At 43.5% G+C, this 26,565-nt stretch overlaps 3 protein-coding genes across 4 annotated transcripts; all 3 read left to right on the top strand.

Moving 5' to 3' along the window:
* Window positions 1-596: 596 nt before the first annotated feature.
* LOC121720044 (C-X-C chemokine receptor type 3-2-like) lies at window positions 597-7,270 on the top strand. Its single transcript, XM_042105877.1, has 3 exons — window positions 597-647; window positions 806-946; window positions 6,212-7,270. Exons 1-3 carry the CDS (start codon window positions 597-599, stop codon window positions 7,268-7,270), a joined length of 1,251 nt encoding a protein of 416 aa, XP_041961811.1.
* Window positions 7,271-11,463: 4,193 nt separating this feature from the next.
* LOC121720043 (C-X-C chemokine receptor type 3-2-like) lies at window positions 11,464-16,437 on the top strand. Its single transcript, XM_042105876.1, has 2 exons — window positions 11,464-11,508; window positions 14,095-16,437. The coding sequence occupies exons 1-2, from the start codon at window positions 11,464-11,466 to the stop codon at window positions 15,181-15,183; spliced, it is 1,134 nt and encodes a 377-aa protein (XP_041961810.1). The 3' UTR covers window positions 15,184-16,437.
* Window positions 16,438-21,617: 5,180 nt separating this feature from the next.
* Window positions 21,618-26,030, top strand: LOC121720229 (C-X-C chemokine receptor type 3-like). Of its 2 annotated transcripts, XM_042106212.1 has the most exons (3): window positions 21,618-22,104; window positions 22,797-23,128; window positions 23,315-26,030. In XM_042106212.1, the coding sequence occupies exons 2-3, from the start codon at window positions 22,805-22,807 to the stop codon at window positions 24,014-24,016; spliced, it is 1,026 nt and encodes a 341-aa protein (XP_041962146.1). In that variant the 5' UTR covers window positions 21,618-22,104; window positions 22,797-22,804; the 3' UTR covers window positions 24,017-26,030. The 2 variants fall into 2 exon arrangements, with proteins under 2 accessions (XP_041962146.1, XP_041962147.1); XM_042106213.1 differs by lacking the exon at window positions 21,618-22,104 and having other exon boundaries at window positions 22,639-23,128.
* Window positions 26,031-26,565: the final 535 nt, after the last annotated feature.

The raw sequence follows: 26,565 nt of genomic DNA, 5'->3' as shown, positions 1-26,565 counted from the left end.
ATCTGCTCCGTCACACAGTTAACCTGTCCAATGTGGGCCTTAAAGGTGGCCGTAACAGTATTAGTTCCCTGAACAACCTCAGTAATCCCTGTAGGGAGGCTTTCAACTGTAGCATGGACCACCACACCTATTGAACTACGGGGGTAAAGTGTAGCACGAGTAAACCCAACATTAACAATAGGAATAAAAGCTGTACCTCGCTCTACGTGAACTAGGGCAGGTGAAACAAGAAGGCCATCAGGTAACGAATTGGTAGCTGGTTCAATAAGAACGGCAGAGGCGTTACAGAACTGGGGAGAGCAGGTGGCGGGCACCAACTTGACAGTACCGCCAGGTATATGGATGGGCCTCCGACCCCTAACTTTAACTATCCCTGTTTTAGTTCCAGGGAAGTTCAACTGGGCTTGGTGACAATGCTGCAGGGCTCTCTGCCATGGAAGTGAAGCGTGAATCACTGGTGGGAGATCAAACAGGGCGGGGCCATGCTGACCAAATAGTTCATCATAACATTCTCAAATGACATTCATTCCCAGCACACCAGGCACTGCAGATGAAAGAGACTGACCTGGTGGGTCTTTGACTACTAACCAGCCACGATGAGGGATTACCCTCCCCAACAACTCAACAGTGAACTCTGCATAGCCTGTGTAGGGTATTTCTAGACCATTTGCAGCACGAAGCTGCAACCAATGACAATGCTGGAGCTGGTCTTGAAAATTATCAACAAAGAATCTTTCCACCATAGTGGACACCATGGACCCTGTATCCAATAAACAGTTAACAATTACTCCCCCTACCCTGACAGCTACCTTGGGACACTGTCCAACAAGAAACGACACAGTATGGCGTGTCGGGTTGTGACCCTGAGAGCCCATACTGCCCCCACAAAACGTGTGGCTCTGCACATTGGAGGGAGCTAGTTTTCCGTCAGCTGAGTGGGAACGGAGTCAGCCTGACGATGGGTTTGAGGGGCTAAGAGCTGTGCTGGAACCACTCGCTCATTGTCACAGTCCCTTGCATAGTGACCAGGTTTTTGACATCGCCTACAGATGACTGGGGAAGGGCGACTGGACCGGATATTGCGTGCAGGCCCCTGCAAAGCAGTCAAACTGCTAGTTAACAGATTAATCTGTTCCTGTTGTTTCAGCAACATCGCTCTCAATTCTGCCATTTCTGAACTAGCTGGGTTCACCGGGGGAGGGGGAATATACTGGCCTCTAGAGGTCTGCATAGCACAGAGGGAAGGGATTGAATAACTTCTACCTCGGGGGAAGTCACTGGGTACCATCACGCTCCCGACTGCAGCCCACACCTCCAATATGGGCAGCCCTGGAGTCTAATGTACCAACCGCTTTAATTCTCTACTTCAGAGTCGATGACATGCTCTACAAACTGATCACCCAGCAGCAAGTCAGATTGGGGCACTGATTCAGGGGAAGTTTGTTTAACCTTATCCATTAAAGAGATAATTCTGTCTGTTAAACGTTTAGGCTAGAGAGTGTAGAACTTGTCTGTGTGCTGGTTACCTATAGCCTAGAAATCTAGTCGCACCCTAGCGGCGGCAAATTAATTTGCTCAGCCTGTACGTCTAGTATCAAACCATAGGGATTTCTATTGGCTGACGCCGTGGACGTCATCCAATCACAGCGCTCTGCAATCACAACAAGGAAGGTGGCTATGGCGAACGAAGAGCAGTTGTTTGAATCGGCGTTGGCGTCAACTTTGGAGGAGTTGGACTTGTGCTTTTCTTTGAAAGTTGAGCAACACAATGCACTTAAGTCATTCCTTTCGAAGAAGGATGTATTTGCTGTTTTGCCGACCGGATACGGATATGGTCGTAGCGCTGGCCTATTGCATGCCTAGGCAGTTTGAAAGACAATTCTCTGCCCGTTCCTTGGATTAAGCGAGGTGAATATTTCGATTCCAGACTATACATTTCAATGATATAGGATGGCCCGCCAGGCTAGGTTACCTACTGAGAAGATGACAACACCAGACTACTATGTAAGTAATACCATCATAAAGTCATACATTTGACTTTACCTCATAGATATTCTGCGTGGTGTGTTTGATGTGTTCTCTCCAGTCGTATTATCATCTCATCAAACATCAAATGTTGAAAATGGCAAAGTTGACTATTTCATGGAAAAATTTTGAATTTTATACCAGCAACAAGTTGCAAAAAAAGTTGGGATGGGGGTACCAAAATGCTGGAAAAGTTGTGTAATAATAGCAACAGTATTGCAGAGTAGCAGTATTGCATGTTTTATATCTCATCCTCCTTGAATCTTGAAGATTAGAGGTGATATTAGGACGTCTTCCACAGGACACTGTCCATTTGTCAAGTGTGTGCTGTATGTCAAAACTTAGTTAAGCATGTAAATAGTCTAATGTGTAGATACAGGAGGAAGGCTTTGGTAGAATGTGAACCATGGTGCAGTGAAAGTGATTCATTTCAGCTGATTTTTCTCAACAGTTTCAAATTTGTCATTTGTATTTTTCTTTACATTAAATGTTTTTTACTCTTTATTCCTGTGTTTGAGTTTCGTTGTGACGGTTATTTTATTGTTAACTCACATTACAGTTGTTTTACTGAATGGACAATCCATGCATTACATAAAATTTACTTTACTCTACTCAACTTAATAGTAGACTATGTCATAGACCAAAACAAAGAATAACTAGGTGAGCCTAGTTTACTTTACATTCTTTTATTTCCTCTTGAGATTTCTGTTATTTTCTGCTAATCTTCTTCCTAAATGGATTATGCTTACTGGTATACCTCCTGATTATACGTATCATTTATATTATAAAATTATCAGGCTTTTATTAAACTCTTGGTAAATTGAGTTCATATGTGTCACTTCAGAGCACATATATGTACATATACAATAGCCAGAAGATGTTATATATCAAAATATAAATCAAACCCACGTAAAAAGGATACAACAAGAACTTCTAAGGTCCTCCTAAGGTCCACCATCTTCCTATCAATGAAATTGCTCGTTTTCAAACACAGGGGGCAGTGTTTCCCTTTTGCAACCTGGTAACCTGGATTACAGATTACCTGACTGAGCGACCACAGTTCGTCAGACTGAAGAACTGTCTCTCTGACACTGTGATCAGCAGCACCGGAGCGCCACAGGGAACTGTGCTCCCTCCAGTCCTGTTCACCCTGTACACATCTGACTTCTGAGTCATGCCACATGCAGAAGTTTTCTGACAATACTGCAATTGTGGGGTGTATCCGGAACGGGCAGGAGGAGGAGTACAGGAGCCTGGTGGAGGACCTTGTGCAATGGTGCAAACTCAATCATCTCCAACTCAACACTTCAAAGACCAAAGAGATGGTGGTGGATTTCCGCAGGTCTAAGCCCACTCTGCTACCAGTCTCCATTGATGGGGTCAATGTCGAGGTGGTAAGTACCTACAAGTACCTGGACAATAAACTGGACTGGTCAGCCAACACTGACGCACTCTACAAGAAAGGGCAGAACAGGCTGTACTTCCTGAGGAGGCTGCGCTCCTTCAATGTGTGCAGCAAGCTCCTCAGGATGTTCTACCAGTCTGTTGTTGCCAGCGTCCTCTTCTATGCAGTGGTATGTTGGGGAGGAAGCATAAAGAAGAAAGATGCGTGCTATATTAGCACATATGCACAACCCCTCCCTTTATGCCACAGCCGAACTGTGACCACACTTATACCTTCCTTAATATAGTTATATATAGATATATAGACTTTATTCACTGTTGCACTGTTTGACTATTTGACTTACTCATTTGCACCATCACCATGACACTCATTCACACAGAGCACCTTACCTTACCTTACAGAGAATCACAGGCTCAGTCCCTGCCTCAGTCATTGCAAGCGCATCTTGATTGATTAATCACCCACTATGTGGATACTGTTTTTTTAGAATTGATTTAGATTAAGTGTTATTTAGTATAATTTGTATTTTAGTATATTTAGTATTTAGTATATATTTATCTTCTACTGTCCTTATTGCTTAGTTGTGTTTTTGTATATTATACTATATACTTACTTTCTGCTGTTAGTGAATGTGTGTGTGTGTGTTGTCTGTATACTGTGACCTTGAATTTCCCCTGGGGATCGATAAAGTATCTATCTATCTATCTATCTATCTATCTATCTATCTAACATGTTACCTGCTGGTCTTCTGCATGGGAAAAAATGAAAGGCATATTCCAGCTTTTCACACGTTCTAGTTAAGCAGTGGTTAAGAGCAGTGGTTAAGTGGTTTAACACAGTGACTCTGTTCCTGAAAGCTTAACTTCTCCTTTTGCTTTCTGTCTGTTAAACGTTTTGGCTAGAGAGTGTAGAGCTTGTCTGTGTGCTGGTTACCTACTGAGAAGATGACAACACCAAACTATGTAAGTAATTAATACCATCATAAGTAATACCATCATAAAGTCATACCTTATTTGACTTTACCTCATAGATATTCTGTGTGGCGTGTTTGATGTGTTCTCTCCAGTCATGTCATCATCTCTTCCATCATATCATGATGTCAAATATAAAGGTCACCTTGAAATTATAATGCTTTATCCATTTCCTTCTTCGCCCATTACTACAACCCCAAAACAGAAAAAGTTGGGATGTTTTGTAAAATGTGAATAAAAACAGAATGCAATAATCTGCAAATCTCTTAAACTCATATTTAGTTGCAAAAAGGACACAGACAACATATCAAATGTTGAAAATGGCAAAGTTGACTATTTCATGGAAAAAATATGCTAATTTTCAATTTTATACCAGCAACAAGTTGCAAAAAAAGTTGGGACGGGGGTAACAAAATGCTGGAAAAGTTGTGTAATGATAAAAAAACAAAAGGAGGAATGTTCGACAACTAATTAGGGTAACTGGCAACACTATTAGGTATGAAAAAGAGCATCCCAGAGAGGCAGGGTCTCTTAGACGTAAAGATGTAGGGGTATTCATCACTCTGCGTAAACCTGTGTGCACAAATGATGAAACAATGTGTTTTAATGCTTCTTAATACGAAATTGGGATGTATTTGGGGAGTTCATCATCTACAGGACATAATATCATTAAAACATTCAGAGAATCCAGAGAAATCTTTGCAAATAAGGGAAAGAGTTGGAAAATAAATTGGATGGCTGTGGTCTTTTGGACTTCAGATGGCACTGCATCCACCCCAGACCTGTTTCCAGACCTGTCATTGTATGGGCTCAGGACAACCTCTGATAACCATTGTCTGTGTGCACAGTTTGATACACAATTCAAACTGCAGTCAAAACAGCCAAAATTCTATTAAGACATGATACATAAAATACCACCGTCTTGTTTGGGCCTGAGCTTGTTTAAATTGGATTGAGATAACATGGATAAAGATCCTGTGGTTAAACCAATCAAAATTTGCCATTCTTTTTGGAAATCACGGACTCATCTGGGCTAAAGAGGAGAGGGCCTATCCAAGTTTCCAATCTATCCAACTTGTTTTAGTGCTCAGTTCCAAACCCAACATCTACGATGGTGTGGAAGAGCTTTGTGCCTACAGCATGGGCATATTGTACATTTGGCAAAGCACAGTCAATTCTGAATGATGTACTGTATACAGGTTTTGAGCAACATATACTGCCATCGAGACAATGTTTATTCTAGGGAAGACCTTGAAAATGTCAGGAAAACAATGGCAAAAATAAATTCTGCACATATTTAAATGGTATCTCTCCATAGAGGAAGAGTCCAGGTGCTAAAATGGCCTGTCTACAGTCCAAATTTCCTCAAATTAGGTGCATAACGGAACATGATTAAGAAGTAATGGGACAACATTTCATTCTCAAAACTCTAGTCGTCTCCTCAGTTCCTAAACATTCACAGAATTTTGTTAAATGAAGAGGTAAAGCAGCACAGTGGTAAACATGTTCCCGTCGCAACTTTTTTTGAAACATGTTGCTGGCATCAAATTCAAAATGAACATTTTCCATGAAATAGTCCAAATTTTCATTTTCATATGATAGACAACATATCAACATTTGATATGTTGTCTATGTCTTTTTTGCTGCTAAATATGGGTTTACGAGACTTACATATTATCACTTTCTGTTTTTAATTTGCATTTTACAAAAACGTCCCAACTTTTTCTGTTTTGGGGTTGTACTTGATGCTTGATGCTCACACTCCCATGGTCTCATCTCTGAAGTCTATATTTCTTTTTTTCCCTTCCAGTATGATTATAATGATGAAAACACATCCTATCTAGACGAGGACTTCGGTCAGTATGCCCCATGCGACGTGGGCGAGACCTGGAAGTTCATCCGCAGTTTCGCGCCTGTGGCGTACAGCCTGGTGTTTGTGATGGCACTAGTGGGCAACGTCCTGGTGCTGTGCGTGGTGCGTCGCTACCGGCAGGCCCAGCGCGGTCCCTGCTCCTTCTCGCTGACCGACACCTTCCTCCTGCACCTGGCCGTGTCCGACCTCCTGCTGGCCTTCTCGCTGCCCTTCTTCTCCGTGCAGTCGGCCGACTCGTGGATCTTCGGCACGGTGCCCTGCAAGATGGTGGGCGCCATGTTCTCGCTCAACATCTACTGCGGCATGCTCTTCCTGGCGTGCATCAGCTTCGACCGCTACCTGGCCATCGTGCACGCGGTCAGCGCCGGCTGGCGCCGCAACGGCTGCCACGCGCGGGTGGCCTGCGCCGTCATCTGGGCGGCGTGTCTCGGACTGGCCGCCGTGGACATCCAGTTCCGCCAGGTGCTCCCCGTGGCCAACGTGCAAGTGTGCAAGATGCAGTTCGCCCACGAGTCGTACAAGCAGATCCAGGTGGGCCTCCAGCTGATGAACCTGGCGCTGGCGTTCGCGCTGCCCCTGCTGGTCATGCTCTACTGCTACGTGCGCATCTTCCGCGCCCTCTGCCACGCCTCGCGCCGGCAGAAGCGCAAGTCGCTGAGGCTGATCGTGTCGCTGGTGGTGGTGTTCGTCGTCTCCTGGGCGCCCTACAACGGCCTGCGGCTCATCGACAGCCTGATCATGCTGGACGTCGTGGCGAAGGACTGCGACGTGATGCACGCCATCGACATGGGCACGGTGGTGGCCGAGAGCATGGGGCTGGCGCACTGCGCCCTCAATCCACTCCTCTACGGCTTCGTGGGCATTAAGTTCCGCCGCGAGCTGGCCCAGATGTTCAAGGCGGCCATGGGCCCCCGTGGTGGCAGGCAGGAGCTGGGCAGCTGGTGGCGAGGGTCCAGGCGTCGCACGGCCGGCTCCTTCAGCTCTGTCGAGACGTAAGAAATAAAATTATCGAAAATGTGCTAAAATACAACCATTTTGTTCGAAAATTCTAAAACAACAATGTTTTTTAATACTTCAAAATAACATTTGCTAAATGAACCTTACATTTTTCAGTAGCCATAGGTGTGTAGATTTGAACAAAATAGTTTGGTTGTTACCGGGGCTTTTACTGCCTGAAATCAGAGCTCAGAGTTTAGTGCTGGACTGGTGGGTGCTTATTCCCAACCTTTCTCACAGCACATCAACGGTTATCCCGAGAATTTTTTTTTCAGCAATTCAAAATTCCACTGGAGCTCCAAGCAGATTTGTACACGCAGCCTTACAACACTGTTTACAGCTCTTCAAGTCACCATAAAATGTAATTGTTGGTACATAGCTAATTTAGATAAACTTATGGTGTGGGTGCTTGCGTTTCTTTAGGAATCCGCCGTCTTGGTTTGTACAGAAGTGAATATTAAGTGACACATACATGTAAGAGGTTGGACATATGTGACGGTTGGTAATATGTGACGTTCCTATAAATGTTTTGCGTGCAATCTGTTGTATTCTACATATGGGAGTGAAAAACGACAGAGCCTCCACAAAGGACCATTTTTGTAAATAAATAAGAGGAAGGAACATAGTGTCCGATGTTCACAAATGGAATGGGCAAACTGCAAACTGATGTATCTTCCTTTATGTCTGTTGTGTGTCCAGAATTCTGCTCATTTGTGAGATATATGCAGAAAAACAAGACATGAAAACCTGACCAGACCAGTCACATTTTAAACAAATTTTACCATCAGTATTATAGTGGCTTCCCACAGACTTAGTCACACTTATGTTTCTCCTATTTTGCTTTCAGCCAGAGAGAATAAACATGTGTTTCACATGCCTGTAACTTTGCATTTCATTAGATTTCATGGCCAAGTTGCTCTGTTATATTCTCATAATTGCACCTGTTACCTGTTCCTGCACTGCTGTTATAATCTCGTTATAAAGCCATGGCCCACTGGTTAGCACTCTGGACTTGTAACCGGAGGGTTGCCGGTTCGAGCCCCGACCAGTGGGCCGCGGCTGAACCCCTCACTGCTCCCCGAGTGCCGCCGTTGTAGCAGGCAGCTCACTGCGCTGGGATTAGTGTGTGCTTCACCTCACTGTGTGTACACTGTGTGCTGTTTGTGTTTCACTAATTCACCGATTGGGTTAAATGTAGAGACCAAATTTCCCTCACGGGATCAAAAAGGTATATATACTCATCATAGCACCATCCATAACAACTCTGCTACAGGAAGATATCACATTCATGCGGTCAGACATGGGCAGTATTTCAATTATATGTATTTAAAATACATTACTTTAGTGTATTTTGTAATTTGTATTTTGGATTGGAAAAACTCAAAAGTAGTTTGTAACAAAATACTTTGAGGGATTGTATTTGAGTATTTCAACTACTTCAATACTTCTCAAATAAGCCAAAATGTCATCACTCAATCAAATATACTACCCGCTATAACCATGACAACAGGCAATGCTTATCATAAAACCAAAGGCCAGAATCTTGGTGAATCTGGTTTTAAGAATAGGCTGGGTGCCTGGAGATATCCTTTGGGCAATTCCCTATATTCAACTGTAAAGTTGACCTAAACATTTCATTACCTTTTTGGAAGAAAAGCATGAAATGTTTACCCATTTTTCATTTTTCTTGCTGTGGTATGCCACATTGTGAGCAACTTAAAAGTGTTAGATCCAACTTTCTTCTATTACGATCCCCTCTGAACATGTGTAAATTTGAAAAAAAAATGAAAAGAAAAGTCAATTGTGGGAGCAAATGGTCAACTTTATCACCCTTCTGTAAGGACAACATGGGGTGTAAACCCAATTTGTTTGTTTATGTCAATTTTTGTCACCCTGTAGACAACTTAAAGCCCCTTAGTATAAGTATAAGTATATATACTTTTTTGATCCCGTGAGGGAAATTTGGTCTCTGCATTTAACCCAATCGGTGAATTAGTGAAACACAAACAGCACACAGTGAACACACAGTGAGGTGAAGCACACACTAATCCCGGCGCAGTGAGCTGCCTGCTACAACGGCGGCGCTCGGGAAGCAGTGAGGGGTTAGGTGCCTGCCCACTTCAGCCGCGGCCCACTGGTCGGGGCTCGAACCGGCAACCCTCCAGTTACAAGTCCAGAGTGCTAACCAGTGGGCCACAGCTGCCCCCCTTAGAACCCCTTAGAACCCCTTAGAACATGTCAGGAAGTTGAAAGAAATTAAAAAAGTAACTAGGAGCTTGAATTGTCAGGTGTGTTAAGTGCTACAAGACTACAATTTGAAAATGATACAGATAAGATACTGAGGGAAAATATTAGGACCACGGCCTTTGACCCCATGACCTTGAGTACCTAATAGCTGATGTTCATTCTTACTACAGGACAGTATTAAAACTTGGATTTGCCATGAGGATTTATGTAAGGAGTAACATCCGCATTTACTACAGGACAGTATTAAAACTTGGATTTGACGTGAGGGTTTATGTAAAAGGAGTAACATCCGCATTTACTACAGGACAGTATTAAAACTTGGATTTGGCATGAGGATTTATGTAAAAGGAGTAACATCCGCATTCACTACAGGACAGTATTAAAACTTGGATTTGGCATGAGGATTTATGTAAGGAGTAACATCCGCATTCACTACAGGACAGTATTAAAACTTGGATTTGAAGTGAGGATTTATGTAAAAGGAGTAACATCCGCTGAGGTGTCCTGATATGCAGAAATAACAGAGGAGACGGAGACAAAGACCTCCCGGAGTGGAATTCTCTCCCAAGTTAAATCAGTCCGTATATTGGGACACCTTATAGGTTGTTATTCTGTTCATCCCTCATGTTGCCAGTAGGCATGCATTTATAGCGCAACAAGGGAAATGTAGTTCAGTTTAAAAAGAGGCCAACCTGTTCAATGTTGTACTACTTTCATTTTATGGAAAATGATGGTGGGTAGTTTGCTTTGTTACAGTTGATTCCACTGTTGCGAAGCCTGCTTGTCAGTTCAATCATTGTTTACATTGATATGGGATGGTGATTACATTTTTTACAAGCCATCTTCCAGATCTACTTCATAGGTGCCCCAATGTACAGAATTAATAGCCCCCTGCCAATAATATGCCTTGTTAGTATACCATGATTATTGTGTGGGTATTTTTGTATTTCCAAATTATTCAGTACTTGCATTTTCATTAAATACATTTTTCACTTCAGTATTTTGTATTTTATTCTGTTACATTTCATGAGTCAGTATTTGTAATTTGTAACAAAATAGTTTTTGATGTATTTCTGCCCACCTCTGCATGCCGCCAACATAACACCTTTAGGCTTGCGCCTAACCACATAAGGTTTTGATGTTACACAAAAATATTTGTCTTAGCCTTGTCAAAGCCTTGAAACCTATCAGTGGTGATGAGATGGAAGCTCTTATCTACGTTATATTCTGTTCAACATGTGGTGTTCCCTATTCAGCCGAGCTCAGTATTGCAGAGCAACAGTATTGCAGTATGTAGCAGTATGACATGTCTTATACCTCATTCTCCTTGAATCTTGAAGATTAGAGGTGATATTACAGAGCATTAGGACGTCTTCCACAGGACACTGTCCATTTGGCAAGTGTGTGCTGTATGTCTTCCACAGAGCACTGTCCATTTGGCAAGTGTGTACTGTACGTCTTCCACAGGACACTGTCCATTTGGCAAGTGTGTGCTGTACGTCTTCCACAGGACACTGTCCATTTGGCAAGTGTGTGCTGTACGTCTTCCACAGGACACTGTCCATTTGGCAAGTGTGTGCTGTACGTCTTCCACAGGACACTGTCCATTTGGCAAGTGTGTGCTGTACGTCTTCCACAGGACACTGTCCATTTGGCAAGTGTGTGCTGTACGTCTTCCACAGGACACTGTCCATTTGGCAAGTGTGTGCTGTACGTCTTCCACAGGACACTGTCCATTTGGCAAGTGTGTGCTGTACGTCTTCCACAGGACACTGTCCATTTGGCAAGTGTGTGCTGTACGTCTTCCACAGGACACTGTCCATTTGGCAAGTGTGTGCTGTACGTCTTCCACAGGACACTGTCCATTTGGCAAGTGTGTGCTGTATGTCAAAACTTAGTTAAGCATGTAAATAGTCTAATTTGTAGATACACTGTGTCTCAAAAGCATGGCGCTGGAGGAATGCGGGGAGGTTTGGAGGAGGAAGGCTTTGGTAGACTGTGAACCATGGTGCAGTGAAAGTGATTCATTTCAGCTGATTTTTCTTAAAACAGTTTCAAATTTGTCATTTGTATTTTTCTTTACATTAAATATGTTTTACTCTTTATTCCTGTGTTTGAGTTTCTGTGTGACAGTTATTTTATTGTTAATTCACATTACAGTTGTTTTACTGAGTGGACAATCCATGCATTTCATAAACTTTACAAAAAAATCAGCTATACTCAGCTTAATAGTAGACTGTCATAGACCAAAACAAAGAATAACTAGGTGAGCATTTGAACATGCAATTTGTGATTTACTTTACACTCTTTTATTTGCATCATATTTTCTGCTAATCTTCTTCCTAAATGGATTATGCTTACTGGTATAGCTCCTGTTTATACGTATAATTTATATTATAAAATGATCAGGCTGTTATTAAACTCTTTGGTAAATTGAGTTCCTATGTGTCACTTCAGAGCACATACATTTACATAAACAATAACCAGCAGATGTTATATATCAAAATAGAAATCAAACCCGCTTAAAAAGGATACAACAAGAACTTCTAAGGTCCCCCTAAGATCCATCTTCCTGACAATGAAATTGCTCGTTTTCAAACACAGGGGGCAGTGTTTCCCTTTTTGCAACCACTAACATGTTCCATGATGGTCTTCTGCATGTGAAAAAAATTAAAAGGCATATTCTAGCTTTTCACACGTTTTTGTTAAGCAGCGCTTAAGAAATATCTGGTTTCATTGTAATTCAGTGTTCGTGATATTTTTTTAACACATTGACTCCTGTTCCTGAAAGCTTAACTTCTCCTTTTGCTATCTGTCTGTTAAACGTTTTGGCTAGAGAGTGTTGAGCTTGTCTGTGTGCTGGTTACCTACTGAGAAGATGACAACACCAGACTACTATGTAAGTAATACCATCATAAAGTCATACCTTATTTGACTTTACCTCATATTCTGCGTGGTGTGTTTGATGTGTTCTCTCCAGTCGTATCATCATCTCTTCCATCATATCATGATGTAAAATATAAAGGTCACCTTGAAATTATAATGCTTTATCCATTTCCTTCTTCGCCCATTACTACAACCCGAAAACAGAAAAAGTTGGGACGTTTTGTAAAATGTGAATAAAAACAGAATGCAATAATCTGCAAATCTCATATTTAGTTGCAAAAATGACACAGACAACATATCAAATGGCTGAGTTGACTATTTCATGGAAAATATATGCTAATTTTGAATTTTATAGTTTTATAGTTTACAGGGGTAACAAAATGCTGGAAAAGTTGTGTAATGATAAAAAAACAAAAGGAGGAATGTTCGACAACTAATTAGGGTAACTGGCAACACTATTAGGTATGAAAAAGAGCATCCCAGAGAGGCAGGGTCTCTTAGACGTAAAGATGTAGGGGTGTTCATCACTCTGAGTAAACCTGTGTGCACAAATGATGAAACAATGTGTTTTAATGCTTCTTAACATAAAATTGGGAAGTATTTGGGGAGTTCATCATCTACAGGACATAATATCATTAAAGCATTCAGAGAATCCAGAGAAATCTTTGCAAATAAGGGAAAGAGTTGGAAAATAAATTGGATGGCTGTGGTCTTTTGGACTTCAGATGGCACTGCATCAACACCAGACCTGTTTCCAGACCTGTCATTGTATGGGCTCAGGACAACCTCTGATAACCATTGTCTGTGTGCACAGTTTGATACACAATTCAAACTGCAGTCAAAACAGCCAAAATTCTATTAAGACATGATACATAAAATACCACCGTCTTGTTTGGGCCTGAGCTTGTTTAAATTGGATTGAGATAACATGGAAAAAGGTCCTGTGGTTAAACCAATCAAAATTTGCCATTCTTTTTGGAAATCACGGACTCATCTGGGCTAAAGAGGAGAGGCCCTATCCAAGTATCCAAACTTTCCAACTTGTTTTAGTGCTCAGTTCCAAACCCAACATCTACGATGGTGTGGAGGAGCTTTGTGCCTACAGCATGGGCATATTGTTTGGCAAAGCACAGTCAATTCTGAATGATGTATACAGGTTTTGAGCAACATATACTGCCTGTCTACAGTGCAGATTTCCTCAAATTAGGTGCATAACGGAATGAAAAGCATGACTAAGAAAACCCCGTACTGCTGAGCAACTGAAATCCTGTATGAAGGAGTAAAGTAACATTTCATTCTCAAAACTCTAGCAAATGGTCTCCTCAGTTCCTAAACATTCACAGAATTTTGTTAAATGAAGAGGTGAAGCAGCACAGTGGTAAACATGCTCCCGTCGCAACTTTTTTTGAAACATGTTGCTGGCATCAAATTCAAAATTAACATATATTTTCCATGAAATAGTCCAAATTTTCATTTTCATATGATAACGTTCAACATTTGATATGTTGTCTATGTCTTTTTTGCTGCTAAATATGGGTTTACGAGACTTACATATCATCACTTTCTGTTTTTAATTTGCATTTTACAAAAACGTCCCAACTTTTTCTGTTTTGGGGTTGTACTTCTATGCTTGATGCTCACACTCCCATGGTCTCATCTCTGAAGTCTATATTTCTTTTTTTCCCTTCCAGCATGATTATAATGATGAAAATGCATCCTATCCAGACGAGGACTTCAGTCAGTATGCACCATGCGATGTTGTCAAGACCTGGAAGTTCATCCGCAGTTTCGCGCCTGTGGCGTACAGCCTGGTGTTTGTGCTGGCAGTGGTGGGCAACGTCCTGGTGCTGTGCGTGGTGCGTCGCTACCGGCAGGCCCAGCGCGGGCCCAGCTCCTTCTCGCTGACCGACACCTTCCTGCTGCACCTGGCCGTGTCCGACCTCCTGCTGGCCTTCTCGCTGCCCTTCTTCTCCGTGCAGTCGGCCGACTCGTGGATCTTCGGCACGGTGCCCTGCAAGATGGTGGGCGCCATGTTCTCGCTCAACATCTACTGCGGCGTGCTCTTCCTGGCGTGCATCAGCTTCGACCGCTACCTGGCCATCGTGCACGCGGTCAGCGCCGGCTGGCGCCGCAACGGCTGCCACGCGCGGGTGGCCTGCGCCGTCATCTGGGCGGCATGTCTCGGACTGGCCGCCGTGGACGTCCAGTTCCGCCAGGTGCTCCCCGTGGCCAACGTGCAAGTGTGCAAGATGCAGTTCGCCCACGAGTCGTACAAGCAGATCCAGGTGGGCCTCCAGCTGATGAACCTGGCGCTGGCGTTCGCGCTGCCCCTGCTGGTCATGCTCTACTGCTACGTGTGCATCTTCCGCGCCCTCTGCCACGCCTCTCGCCGGCAGAAGCGCAAGTCGATGAGGCTGATCGTGTCGCTGGTGGTGGTGTTCGTCGTCTCCTGGGCGCCCTACAGCGGCCTGCGGCTCATCGACAGCCTGATCATGCTGGACGTCGTGGAGAAGGACTGCGACGTGATGCACGCCATCGACATGGGCACGGTGGTGGCCGAGAGCATGGGGCTGGCGCACTGCGCCCTCAATCCACTCCTCTACGGCTTCGTGGGCATCAAGTTCCGCCGCGAGCTGGCCCAGATGTTCAAGGCGGCCATGGGCCCCCGTGGTGGCAGGCAGGAGCTGGGCAGCTGGTGGCGAGGGTCCAGGCGTCGCACGGCCGGCTCCTTCAGCTCTGTCGAGAGCGAGAACACGTCCTACTTCTCGGTCATGGTCTGACCTTGGACACCAAGGGATCAAAAGCAACAAAAGAGATGGTGGTGAGAAAAGAGGATGTGTGTGAGAGGTGATGAAAGAGAAATAGTGGTGGGATGAAGTGTGAGACGTAAGAAAGAAAATTAAATGTTTTGCGTGCGATCTGTTGTATTCTACATATGAGAGTGGAAAATGACAGAGCATCCACAAAGGACCATTTCTGTAAATAAATAAGAGGAAGGAACATAGTGTCCGATGTTCACAAATGGAATGGGCAAATTGCAAATTCCAATGTATATTTTTATAGATGTGAACTTGCGCATTTAAAAATGATGTATCTTGCTTTATGTCTGTTGTGTGTCCAGAATTCTGCTCATTTGTGAGATATATGCAGAAAAACAAGACATGAAAACCTGACCAGACTTGTCACATTTTAAACAGATTTTATCATCAGTATTATAGTGGCTTCCCACAGACTTAGTCACACTTATGCTTCTCCTATTTTGCTTTCAGCCAGACAGAATAAACATGTGTTTCACGTGCCCGTAACTTTGCATTTCATTAGATTTCATGGCCAAGTTGCTCTGTTATATTCTCATAATAGCACCTGTTAACTGTCCCTGCACTGCTGTTATAATCTCATCATAGCACCATCCATAACACCTCTGCTACAGGAAGATTATCACAATCATGCGGCCAACATAACACCTATAGGCTTGCGCCTAACCACATAAGGTTTTGGTGTTACACAAAAATAATTGTCTTAGCCTTGTCAAAGCCTTGAAACCTATCAGTGGTGATGAGATGGAAGCTCTTATCTACGTTATATTCTGTTCAACATGTGGTGTTCCCTATTCAGCCGAGCTCAGTACTGCAGAGCAACAGTATTGCACTATGTAGCAGTATGGCATGTCTTATACCTCATCCTCCTTGAATCTTGAAGATTAGAGGTGATATTACAGAGCATTAGGACGTCTTCCACAGGACACTGTCCATTTGGCAAGTGTGTGCTGTATGTCTTCCACAGGACACTGTCCATTTGTCAAGTGTGTGCTGTATGTCAAAACTTAGTTAAGCATGTAAATAGTCTAATTTGTAGATACACTGTGTCTCAAAAGCATGGTGCTGGAGGAATGTGGGGAGGTTTGGAGGAGGAAGGCTTTGGCAAAATGTGAACCATGGTGCAGTGAAAGTGATACATTTCAGCTAATTTTTCTCAAAACAGTTTCAAATTTGTCATTTGTATTTTTCTTTACATTAAATGTTTTTTACTCTTTATTCCTGTGTTTGAGTTTCTGTGTGACAGTTATTTTATTGTTAATTCACATTACACTTGTTTTACTGTTCACAAATGGAATGGGCAAACTGCAAATTCCAATGTATATTTTTATAGATGTGAACCTGCACATTTAAAAATGATGTATCTTCCTTTATGTCTTGTGTGTCACAGAATTGTGCTCATTTGTGAGATGCATGCAGAAAAACAAGACATGAAATCCTGACCAGACGTGTCACATTTTAAACAGATTTTATCATCTGCATCATAGTGGCTTCCCACAGACTTAGTCACACTTATGCTTCTCCTATTTTGCTCTCAGTCAGAGAGAATAAACATGCGTTTCACATGCCTACAGTATAATTCAATATATCATTAGATTTCATATGGTGCTGGAAAGGTAACTCTACTCTCATAATAGCTTTGAAGATACAGGCTGTTGGTATACCTGCTGGGCATTGCTGCCTGACGCACCTCCACCAGTGCACTCTATGCAAGTGTGTTCCCCTATACACCTATGGGCAGGAACGGGTCATCAGCTGGGGACCACCAGTCACTGATGTTTCGCTCCTTTAACCCCAGTACATCTCTTGGTGGCGGAGCGATGGCTGGTATCTCTACCTGCCACCCCCTGCTGATGCCCTAGGTGTTCTGCCCCCACCCTCTATCTCTCCTCCTCAGCCACAGCCAGAAGCTGCCCCTCTCTGCCTCCTCCGCCAGTTCCTTGATGGCTTTCCGGCTCCCTGCTCCTGTGCAGCCAATGTCTCGCAGCAGGCGAACTGTTGAGGCGCCCACAAAGCCCCTACACCCCACCTCAACAGGGCGTGTAATGGCTTTCCAGCCAGCCTCCTGACACTCTGCTGCCAGGTCTGCATACTTGGAACGTTTGCGTTCATTGGCAGCCTCCATGCCTTGTTCCCACGGGACAGTAAGTTCCACCATCAGGATGGTCTTGTCTGGAACTGACCACAAGATCAGATCTGGCCGGAGCGATGTTTCCACCATCTCCCTTGGAAAATGGAGCTGTCTCCCCAGGTCAACCCTCATGGTCCACTCGCCACCGGGTGAGAGGAGTCTTGGTGTTGCTGTCTGGTGGGTGGGTTTGGGATCTTCCCCAGCTCTAGCAAAGGAGATGTGCCGTCTCACTGGGGCAGGAGGTTGGCTGTTGGCCTGTTGTCTGCCTGCCTCTGCCGCCTCTGCCACCTCTGCCAGCTTTTTCAGCACCAGGTCATGCCGCCACCTGTAGCGGCCTTGTGACAGTGCCGTCTTGCATCCAGAGAGGATGTGCTGGAGGCTTGCGTTGATGGTGTTGCACAGGGGACAGCTTTCTTCCGCGCCAAACCATAGGTTGAGGTTTCGGGGGCAAAGCAGAGTGTCATAGGTGGACTTGATTAAGAAGCTGAGTCTGGCTTGGGGGGTCTTCCACAGATCTGCCCATGACATGGGCCTGCCTGTGACGCCTTCCCAAGACATCCAGCCTCCCTGCCGGCTTTGAGACACCGCTTTGACACGTAGACGGTCTTGTTCCGTCCTTGCCACTTCTGCCACCACCATGGCTCTTCTCTGTTCCTTGGAGGCCTTGGACCAGAAGAGGGGGGTCTCGCCCCTCCCCAACCCTGCTCAACCCTCCTGGACTCTTCCAGTGACCTCCTGGTGTTTTAACCTGCTGATGGCCATGTCAACCTCCTCCTGGGCTTTCCACTTCCTCCCTGTTCTTACTTGGGCGCCAGCTGCTCTCACTAGCTGGTCAGTGGATTCCCTCAGCTCAAGCACCATTCGAGCCTTTTCCTGCCTGTATCCCTGGCTGACGGACTGCAATGGCAGTTGGAGAATGTTCCTCCCGAATAGCCCCACATCTGACAGGCATCTTGGCAGTCCCAGCCACTTCTTGATGAACCCGTTTGCTAACCTGTCCATCTTATCTGCCACTGAGGAGGGGACCTCGCACATTTTCAGTGGCCACATCACCCTTGGGTACAGTATGAATTGGTAAGTCCATACTTTGTACTTGCCAGGGAGCTGGCTCTCGCTGATCCTTGCCAAGCCTTCTGCAAGCTGCTTCCTCACTGCTTCCCCCATCTGCTTATGGCGGAGAGGTCTGCCGTGTAGGTCCGACCGAGGCTACGGACGGCTTGACTAGCCAGCAACGGAATCTCCTCACCACCTGCAATGAAGGTGGTGTGGTCGCTCCTGACCCCTTTCCTAAGGGACAGGCTGCGTGACTTTGCAGGTTTAATTCTCATCCTTGCCCAGGTCACAAGCTCGTCAATCCTCTTCAGCAGTCTCACTGTGCATGCTGCTGTCTGGAGGATGGTGGTGATGTCGTCCATGTAGCCTCTCACTGGTGGCAGCCTTTGTCCAGATGGTAGCTTCACCCCTCCTGCCATAGCACCTGTTAACTATCCCTATACCTCTGTTATACTCTCATAATAGCACCCTCTGTTACAAGACGATATCACATTCATGTGGCCAATATAACCTCTTTAGGCTTACGCCTAACCACATAAGGTTTTGATCTCACATAAAAATATCAGTATTGCAGCGCAGTAGTATGACATGTCTTATATCTCATCTTTTAACATTTGTAATCCTTGTTATTAAATGACTATTAGACTTGAATCTTGGATCTTACTTGTAGATACACTCTCTGTCTTAAAACCATGACGCTGGAGGATTTTGGGGAGGTTTGGAAGAAAGGCTTTGGTGGAATGTGGACTGTAGTGTAGTGAACAGTGTTGGGCAAGTTACTTCAAAAACGTAATGTATTATTTATTACTTGTTACTGTCATCTCAAAGTAATTTGTTACATTACAATATTACTGTCTTTGAATTGTAAGGCATTACACTACGTTTACATTACTTTCACCAAAATAACAGGAAATATGGATTTGGTGTTCTCAATAGATCTTCATGTGTTCAATGCAGCTCATTACACGGCAGGAGGTGATGTGGTATGGCATAATGACTGAGCTAGGCTTAAGGCTAATAAAAGAACAATATAATGGTTGCAGTTATGGCTCATGGGACAATGTAGGCCCCAAAGGCCAAAGGTCACTCACAACTTAATATAGTAAAATATAGCCATATTGAAATTGTATGTTGACTTTAAATGGTTCTCATCATTGCTGGTTGCCTTTCCTTGCACTTACAGTGGTGTAGACTTAATGCAAATAGTTTGAGAATAATGGCTACGATCTTTGTCTGTAAAAGCAGCATTTCTCAATTTTGGATTAAAAAGCAAAGTAACTTCAGTTACTGAGAATTGTACCGAGTAAAATATTACTGAAATTGTATTGGTAATGCCTTACATTACTGCATTACAGCAAAAAGCAATGCATTACTGTAATTACATTACTTTTTTAATGCATTACTCCCAACACTGGTAGTGAAAGTGATACATTTCAACTGATTTTTCTCAAAGCAGTTTCAAATGGGTCATTGTATTTTTCTTTAGATGAAATGCTTTTTTTTCTCTACATTTCTGTGTTTGAGTAGACTTGTGGACACCAGACCCTTTTCAAGATCGAGAGTGGGTCTGGAAAGATCGAGAGTGGGTCTGGAAAGATTCAGAGTGGGTCTGGAAAGATCGAGAGTGGGTCTGGAAAGATCGGGAGTGGGTCTGGAAAGATTGAGAGTGGGTCTGGAAAGGGTTCCTTAACTTACGACTTCCAGCAGGGGCATAACTAGCAGTGAAATTAAACTTACATTGGTACATTAAACTCTTACCAAATCGTTTCAGATGTGCAGCAATGCCGTAAACAAAGGTTTTAAAAGCAGATGTTTACTCAATTTCAAAGAAAATACACACCCATGCAGGATTAGTGATTGTAAGTTTTAGGAACATTGGAAATTTGGCATCAATGGTCTCTTGGCCAAAGGTTCGTATGGGTATTCCCCAGCTAGTGTTTGAGTTCCTGTGTGATAGTTATTTTATTTTAAATTTGCAATACAGCTGTTTTACTGAGTGGCTAATTGATGCATTTCATACCATTTACAAACAATCAGCTATACTAGATCAGCTATTTAATCAGGGCAGCAGTTTTCTGATGACATTATTGCTTAATTGCAAAAGGGTTCTCCAATGTTGTCTCAGTTAGCCTTTCAAAATGATATCCGATTAGTAAACAGAATGTGCCTTTGGAACATTGGATGAATGATTGCTGATAATGGGTAAAGTAGATATTCCAGTAAAAGTCGAGAACCCTTTTGCAATTATGTAAGCACATAATGTAATCTGAAAACTGCTGCCATGATTTAAAAAAAACAAAAAAAACAATGCAACTAATCTCAGCTGGTATTCTGTCTAATTTGACCCCAAACTTTTGACCAGTAGTGTATAATTGATATTGGGCAATTCTACGCAGAACTGTCACGTCCATAACGCCAACTAAATGCCATGGTATTTGTATGATGCAAATGATTATTTGAAAAGTTTTTCATGTAAGTTCTACAACCAAGAAAAGTGAACGCTCAAATTGCAAGTAATCATCATGTTCATCATACCATTCATGACATTGTGTTGACGTTATGGACGTGGCAGTTTTGAGTGGAATTGCCCTATTAATAAAATTGTCATTGTCATTAACCAGCAGATGTACCACAAATTTGTATTGCAAAATATCAATCAAAACCACTTCTATATGTATAGTATACAAGCAACAACTCCTAAGGTCCTAAGGTCAACATCTTTCTGACAATGACATTTTCGTTTTCAAACACAGGGGGCCGCGTTTCCCTTTTGTAACCACTAACATGTTGCATTCTGGTTTTCTGCATGTCAAAAAAGTCTTAATCTAGTTTTCACGTTTTCCTGTTAAGCAATGCTGATTAACTGCAGGTTTATGTTTTAACAAATACAATAATTTCATTCTATAATAAATAATGTCTAATTTAAAGAGATTAGGAGTACCAATTAAGGCTAATATGACAATTAATTGGAACATAGGCTGTTTTATACTGGCCAATGCACAGTGTCATATCATTACATAGCGAGATGAAGTCCACACCGTATTGGGTGTCTATTGAAATGGCCCTTGGCCTTGTCTACATCTAATGGTGCGTCTAAGAAGGTGCTTAACATGATCAGCCGACAGATAGCGCCAGAGCGAAACAAATGGAGCTTGTTGAAACAAGACTAGGCTACTAGGCTACCAACATTACAGTGCAGTAGGCTACTTATGGAACAAAGACGACTGAACGTGGGATAGTGGTGCCAATATGTTTCCTTCTTCAGTATGCTATCCTATTCACTAGGTGTCTCGTTACGATCGACTCAATGATCGACTTGCCAAATTATTTTGTATCGAGAGGAAGAACATATATATGGGTGTCACTGACCGCCGTCGTGTCACTGCACAAGACAAGGAAGAGATTGAGCTAGCACGAGACTGCAACAGACCGATCGCAGCAGCTGGTTGAGGTTTGGCACGGCTCCATAGAGCAGATAGTTCGGACGAACATCGCAAACGTTATCTCTGATCATGTTTTGTTAAATTAGTTTAATAATATTTATGCAGGAACCTACACAAATGGACTGCTACGGTTTACATGCCATGTGAAACTCCGCTCTGCACGTAGCCTTTGTCTCATGCAGCCAAACTTTGTTGATTTGCTTTACACCAGTTAACCTGACTTTCTTTCTTGGACCGAGAGTAGCGGTCATTGTTTTGGTAAGTAACGCTTGCCTTATGGCTCCTTTAAGTCTTATTTTTCAGCGCTTAATTTAACTAATCTTAGCAGAAAAAGCCGGTCCAACTGCTTGACCTGAACAATCTAAAATTTGACTCGATAATATTGAGGCGCTCTGACTAATAGGCTATGCCTCTTTGTTCTTGTAAATGATTACATTAGTTAGTCTACTTTAATTAATTTGAGTTATTTTATTATGAAGTGTAGCCTACATTATTGCGATATTATTCTCAGAGTCAGAGGAATCTGCAGCGTGGGCTCGCGAGAGACGAGTTTGCTGTCCAGACATGAAATTGGTTGCACACCGAAGCCCATTGCATGACTATCTTAATATTGGCTGTCAGGCTTCAAGATAACGGGGATCACAATTTGAAAGAGTGTTCCCATTTACTTGCGTGGGAATTGTGCCTGGTCAGCGCAGCATGTGGCTGGATTGATGGTGTGTCATCATGACTTGTCGAGGGGGTGGGGGTGCGTGTGTGCCACTCATGAAGGGAAACCACTTTCCACATGACAGTTCACGCAATCATGAGACTAGGCTACTTGGTGGGTGTAAACTTGATCATGAATCCTGATCAACACTGCAGGATTAAGCATTTAAGTTAGGAGCATTGCAGTTAGGAGCTGTCCAGTCTGCTGCGACATTCAACAGTGAGAATTACTTACTTTTCAGAGTCAAGAATGGATATCGACGTCAACTTCCAAATGAACTCATCTCATGATTACGAGGACTACAGTGGTGTGAACTGTTTACCAGCGCATGAAGCGGTCTTCATCCCTGTCCTGCTTTACGTGGCTTTGGTGCTGGGACTATTTGGAAACGGGTTGGTGCTGGTGGTTCTGTGGCTGAAGAGACGCAGCTGGAGTGTGACGGACACCTTTGTGCTTAATCTCGCCGTGGCTGATATTCTGCTGCTGATCACTCTGCCGTTTTGGGCTGTGAATGCAGCGAACGGATGGACATTTGGCACTGGCCTTTGTAAGACTGTTGCTGCCATCTTTAAGGTAAGAGATACATCATTAAAATCGAAAGTTTGGTTGACATATTAAGTCGTTTATGTGGTCTCAGTTGCTCACATTTACAGTTATTCTCGACGACTAATGTATTGTTAAGCTTGATGAATAAATTTGGGTTGAGCAGGCTTTCACAAGCATTTATCATCAGAATTGTCCTGATCTTTTTTTCTTCAGATGAACATCTATTTTGGGATGTTAGTGCTAGCCTGCATCAGTTCACATCACTTGCTGCTTGTGACGGACACCTATCAGGTGTACTCTCGCCAGAGGCTCTGGGTGCCACACGCCACCTGTCTAGCCGCATGGGTGGCCTCTGTTCTCCTCTCCATCGGGGACTGGTTGAATCTGAAGTCCTCCAAGGATCATGCTTACCTGGAAAGGCACTGGTGTCCCGTGCCTGTGTCCCAGTGTCGTGTGGGCGGTGCTGTCTTCCTGGTGGCGACCGTTGTCCTGGCACTCGGCTACTCCGTGGTCCTCGTCCGGCGGCCCCTGAAGAAGCCCGAGGAGCACAAGAAGCGAAGGGCCCTCCGGTTCATCCTGGGCCTGACGGGAGCCTTCTTCCTCACTTGGTTGCCCTACAACATTGCCCTGGTGGTTGACCCCGTGGGAGCTGGGGCCGAAGAGTGCGGCGAGGGCCACCGGACGGCCACAGAGATGACCCTGATGGCCACAGCTGCCATTGGCTGCCTGCAGTGTTTCCTCAAGCCCTTGCTCTACCTCGGCCTGGCCAGTGTGTTCCGCACGCGCGCACTGGAGGTGGCGAGGTGCATCACCGCCAACTCACAGAGCAATCACAAGATTTCAGTGTGGGACTCTGGTGAGGAAGAGGAAGATGACTCTCCTGCAAAGATCTCATTGTCTCAGAGCAAATGTTAGACCCCAGGACCTTTACACTTTACAAAGGTAGTCGGAGCCCAGTCTACATGGACACCTAGTGCATTATTCAAAAAGGACTAGAGCAAAATAAATTAGCAAAGGACTGTCGCTGAAAATTAGCATTGAAACATCAACTTATATCCGGGTACGTTATGCAGCTGCATTACTTGCAGGTAATTTTGCCACTTGGGAAAATAAGGTACTTATAAACCACTGAGTGTTAAAATAGGTAGCGTAAAGGTAATTAGTAGAAATATCCTGTCCCATTAGTTCCTTGTTGCATGTTTGAGAACAGCCCTCTGGCAGATGACCTTTTCCGTGTTTAAGCTATTGTGTAAACAAATGTAGCACAGCCTGGGAATGTGAGGAAGTATGTCAAGTCTGGCACAGTGTTCTGTGTGGTCTGCCACTGCTGTGCTGCTTGTAGTATGCCCCTGCTGAACTGCGGCTTTTCACCCCAGATGCCTACGGCAAGCTGAGTGGGATCAGTTGTCGTTACAATTGATGTTAATGGGTCAGTGGATACTGTGGTAAAGTTAACGTTGCTGCACATTGTTTTCTTCTGGACTATTCTAAGTGGCTGCTGGTGTGAAATGTTGACGTCCACACTGCACAGCTGGTTTGTCTTGTTTAGCGCTTTATCTATATAAATATAAAATATAAATATAATAATCACCACTGAATGTTACACACTACGCCTCTGTGTCAAATGAAGTGTTTCTGATTCTATCAGTTTAGAAATTGTTCGATTAGACAGTAATCTTTTTATTTTATTTTATATTTTTTGGCCTTTTTATGCCTTGAATGACAGGAAGTGAGTGGGACAGAGAGAGTCGGGGTGGGATCCGGAAAGGACCACGGGGCGGGAATCGAACCCGGGTCGCCAGCGTATGGTGCAGGTGCCCCAGCCAGTGCCGTCACGGCCGGGGCCTCTTGTTATGTATTTTAAGATCTTTGTCCAACACTGTGTTTGTTTATTGGACATTTTAAGTCTTAAGTTTGAACTCAATGACTTTGTAATTTGATGCCAGTATATTGCAATACTGGTTTCACTTTCTGAATGTGGAGAGCTTGTGAATTTCCTGTTGCTTTCCATCACATGCTGCTGACTTGCAGTGTGTGATCCGTTGGAAACTCCCAGTCAATCTCACAGATAGCTGGAATCTGGAATTTCCTCTCTCCTTGGACCTGACATTGCACGCAGGAAAAATCCCAGCTGGACTTTTTAACCAAAGACAGCTGAGTGATGTCAATTAACAGGAGCAGAGTGCCCCCCTCCCCCAGCTCTGTTCTTTGTTCTTGCGGTGTCATGATTTAACCTCCAGCGCAGCAGGCGACTCCCCGGAGCCAAGGAGACAGTGTGCAGGGAAGGACTCGGACTTTACTCCCATTTCCCAAGCATCCTCTTCTCAGGCCTTGCCAATATTCCTCGCTATAAATGCTCCCTCTGTGTTTGTTTGGTCACTTGAGCACTGAAGCCCTCTTTGTGTGGAGTTGCCCTGAGAGGGAGAGAATAGAGGAGGGAGGGAAAGAATGAGAGGATGTGTGACTCATCAGGCACCTGATCTCTGAGTCTTTCATCATGTTGTTGTGGTCATTCTTGTTACAAAATAGGTGGTCAGAGACAATCAGTGTGTTGAATACTGTGCCAAGGGCTGGCTCAAAGCCAGTTTGTTCACACAAAGCTAGAGAGTGAGCTAAAGAGTAGGTGGCTTTACCCTCAAGCTACACTGAAGCTATACATTTTATTTTTAAAGCAGCTTTTGTACACCATATATTTAGAGGTCATTGACTACTTGTGGATGTCTGATATGAGGGTGTCCGATACTGTAACGTGTACTGTATAGGAATTTAGAAAATTTTTGGAACCATTGTGGGCGTATACTTTTTACCCATTTGTTTTCCTATACCTCATATCTGTCAATCATACCTAATACTGTTACAGTCTCACATGAGCATATGATTGTATTCAAAGGCTTACAATATCACAATAAAGTACTTTATTTGTACTGTATAAACTGACGTCCTTTCACTGAACAAAGGAAACAGTCTAGAATATCCAGTGTTTCTATATATATATATATATATATATATATATATATATTTACACTATATCTTATATATGAAACAGTTTAAGTCTTTCAAAATTAAAAGGTTGTCATATCCCGATGTATAGCAGTTATATGAAACAGCAGAGTAACGATGTATGGAGGTGACTGTTTTGTGTTTTGTTTAGCATTAAGAATTCAAAAGCAAGGGTCCTTTACATTACATGTGAATGTGAAATGCATCAAGGTCTGAGGATGATTTTTTTTTTTTGCTGTCTCAAAGCCACTGAAGTTCAAAACAGCATAGGTCACTTTGGCTTAAAAGAAATGACTTATAAGAAACCACTTATTGTGACTACTTGTGAAAGTATATGAACATTTTTCTGGAACGACAGACACTGTTTCACTGATCCTGTTCAACTCCACTGGTTCACTTCTTCTTGTGACAGATTATACAGTACTGTTACAAAAGTGTCCCCTTGTACATTTAAATGTTATATA

The sequence above is a fragment of the Alosa sapidissima genome, chromosome 10 (assembly GCF_018492685.1).
Source record: "Alosa sapidissima isolate fAloSap1 chromosome 10, fAloSap1.pri, whole genome shotgun sequence".
NCBI classification, from domain to species: Eukaryota; Metazoa; Chordata; class Actinopteri; order Clupeiformes; family Clupeidae; genus Alosa; species Alosa sapidissima.
This window is presented reverse-complemented; position numbering and strand designations above follow the sequence as displayed.

Excerpts from the sequence above, each read along its gene's own strand:
- LOC121720044 (XM_042105877.1), top strand. The coding sequence starts at position 597 with ATGAGGGATTACCCTCCCCAACAACTCAACAGTGAACTCTGCATAGCC. Across the intron at positions 648-805 it reads GTGAACTCTGCATAGCCTGT|CTACCTTGGGACACTGTCCA; the intron begins GTAGGGTATTTC and ends CTACCCTGACAG. Across the intron at positions 947-6,211 it reads GTCAGCTGAGTGGGAACGGA|TATGATTATAATGATGAAAA; the intron begins GTCAGCCTGACG and ends TTTCCCTTCCAG.
- LOC121720043 (XM_042105876.1), top strand. The coding sequence starts at position 11,464 with ATGGCGCTGGAGGAATGCGGGGAGGTTTGGAGGAGGAAGGCTTTG. Across the intron at positions 11,509-14,094 it reads TTTGGAGGAGGAAGGCTTTG|CATGATTATAATGATGAAAA; the intron begins GTAGACTGTGAA and ends TTTCCCTTCCAG.
- LOC121720229 (XM_042106212.1), top strand. The coding sequence starts at position 22,805 with ATGGATATCGACGTCAACTTCCAAATGAACTCATCTCATGATTACGAG. Across the intron at positions 23,129-23,314 it reads CTGTTGCTGCCATCTTTAAG|ATGAACATCTATTTTGGGAT; the intron begins GTAAGAGATACA and ends TTTTTTCTTCAG.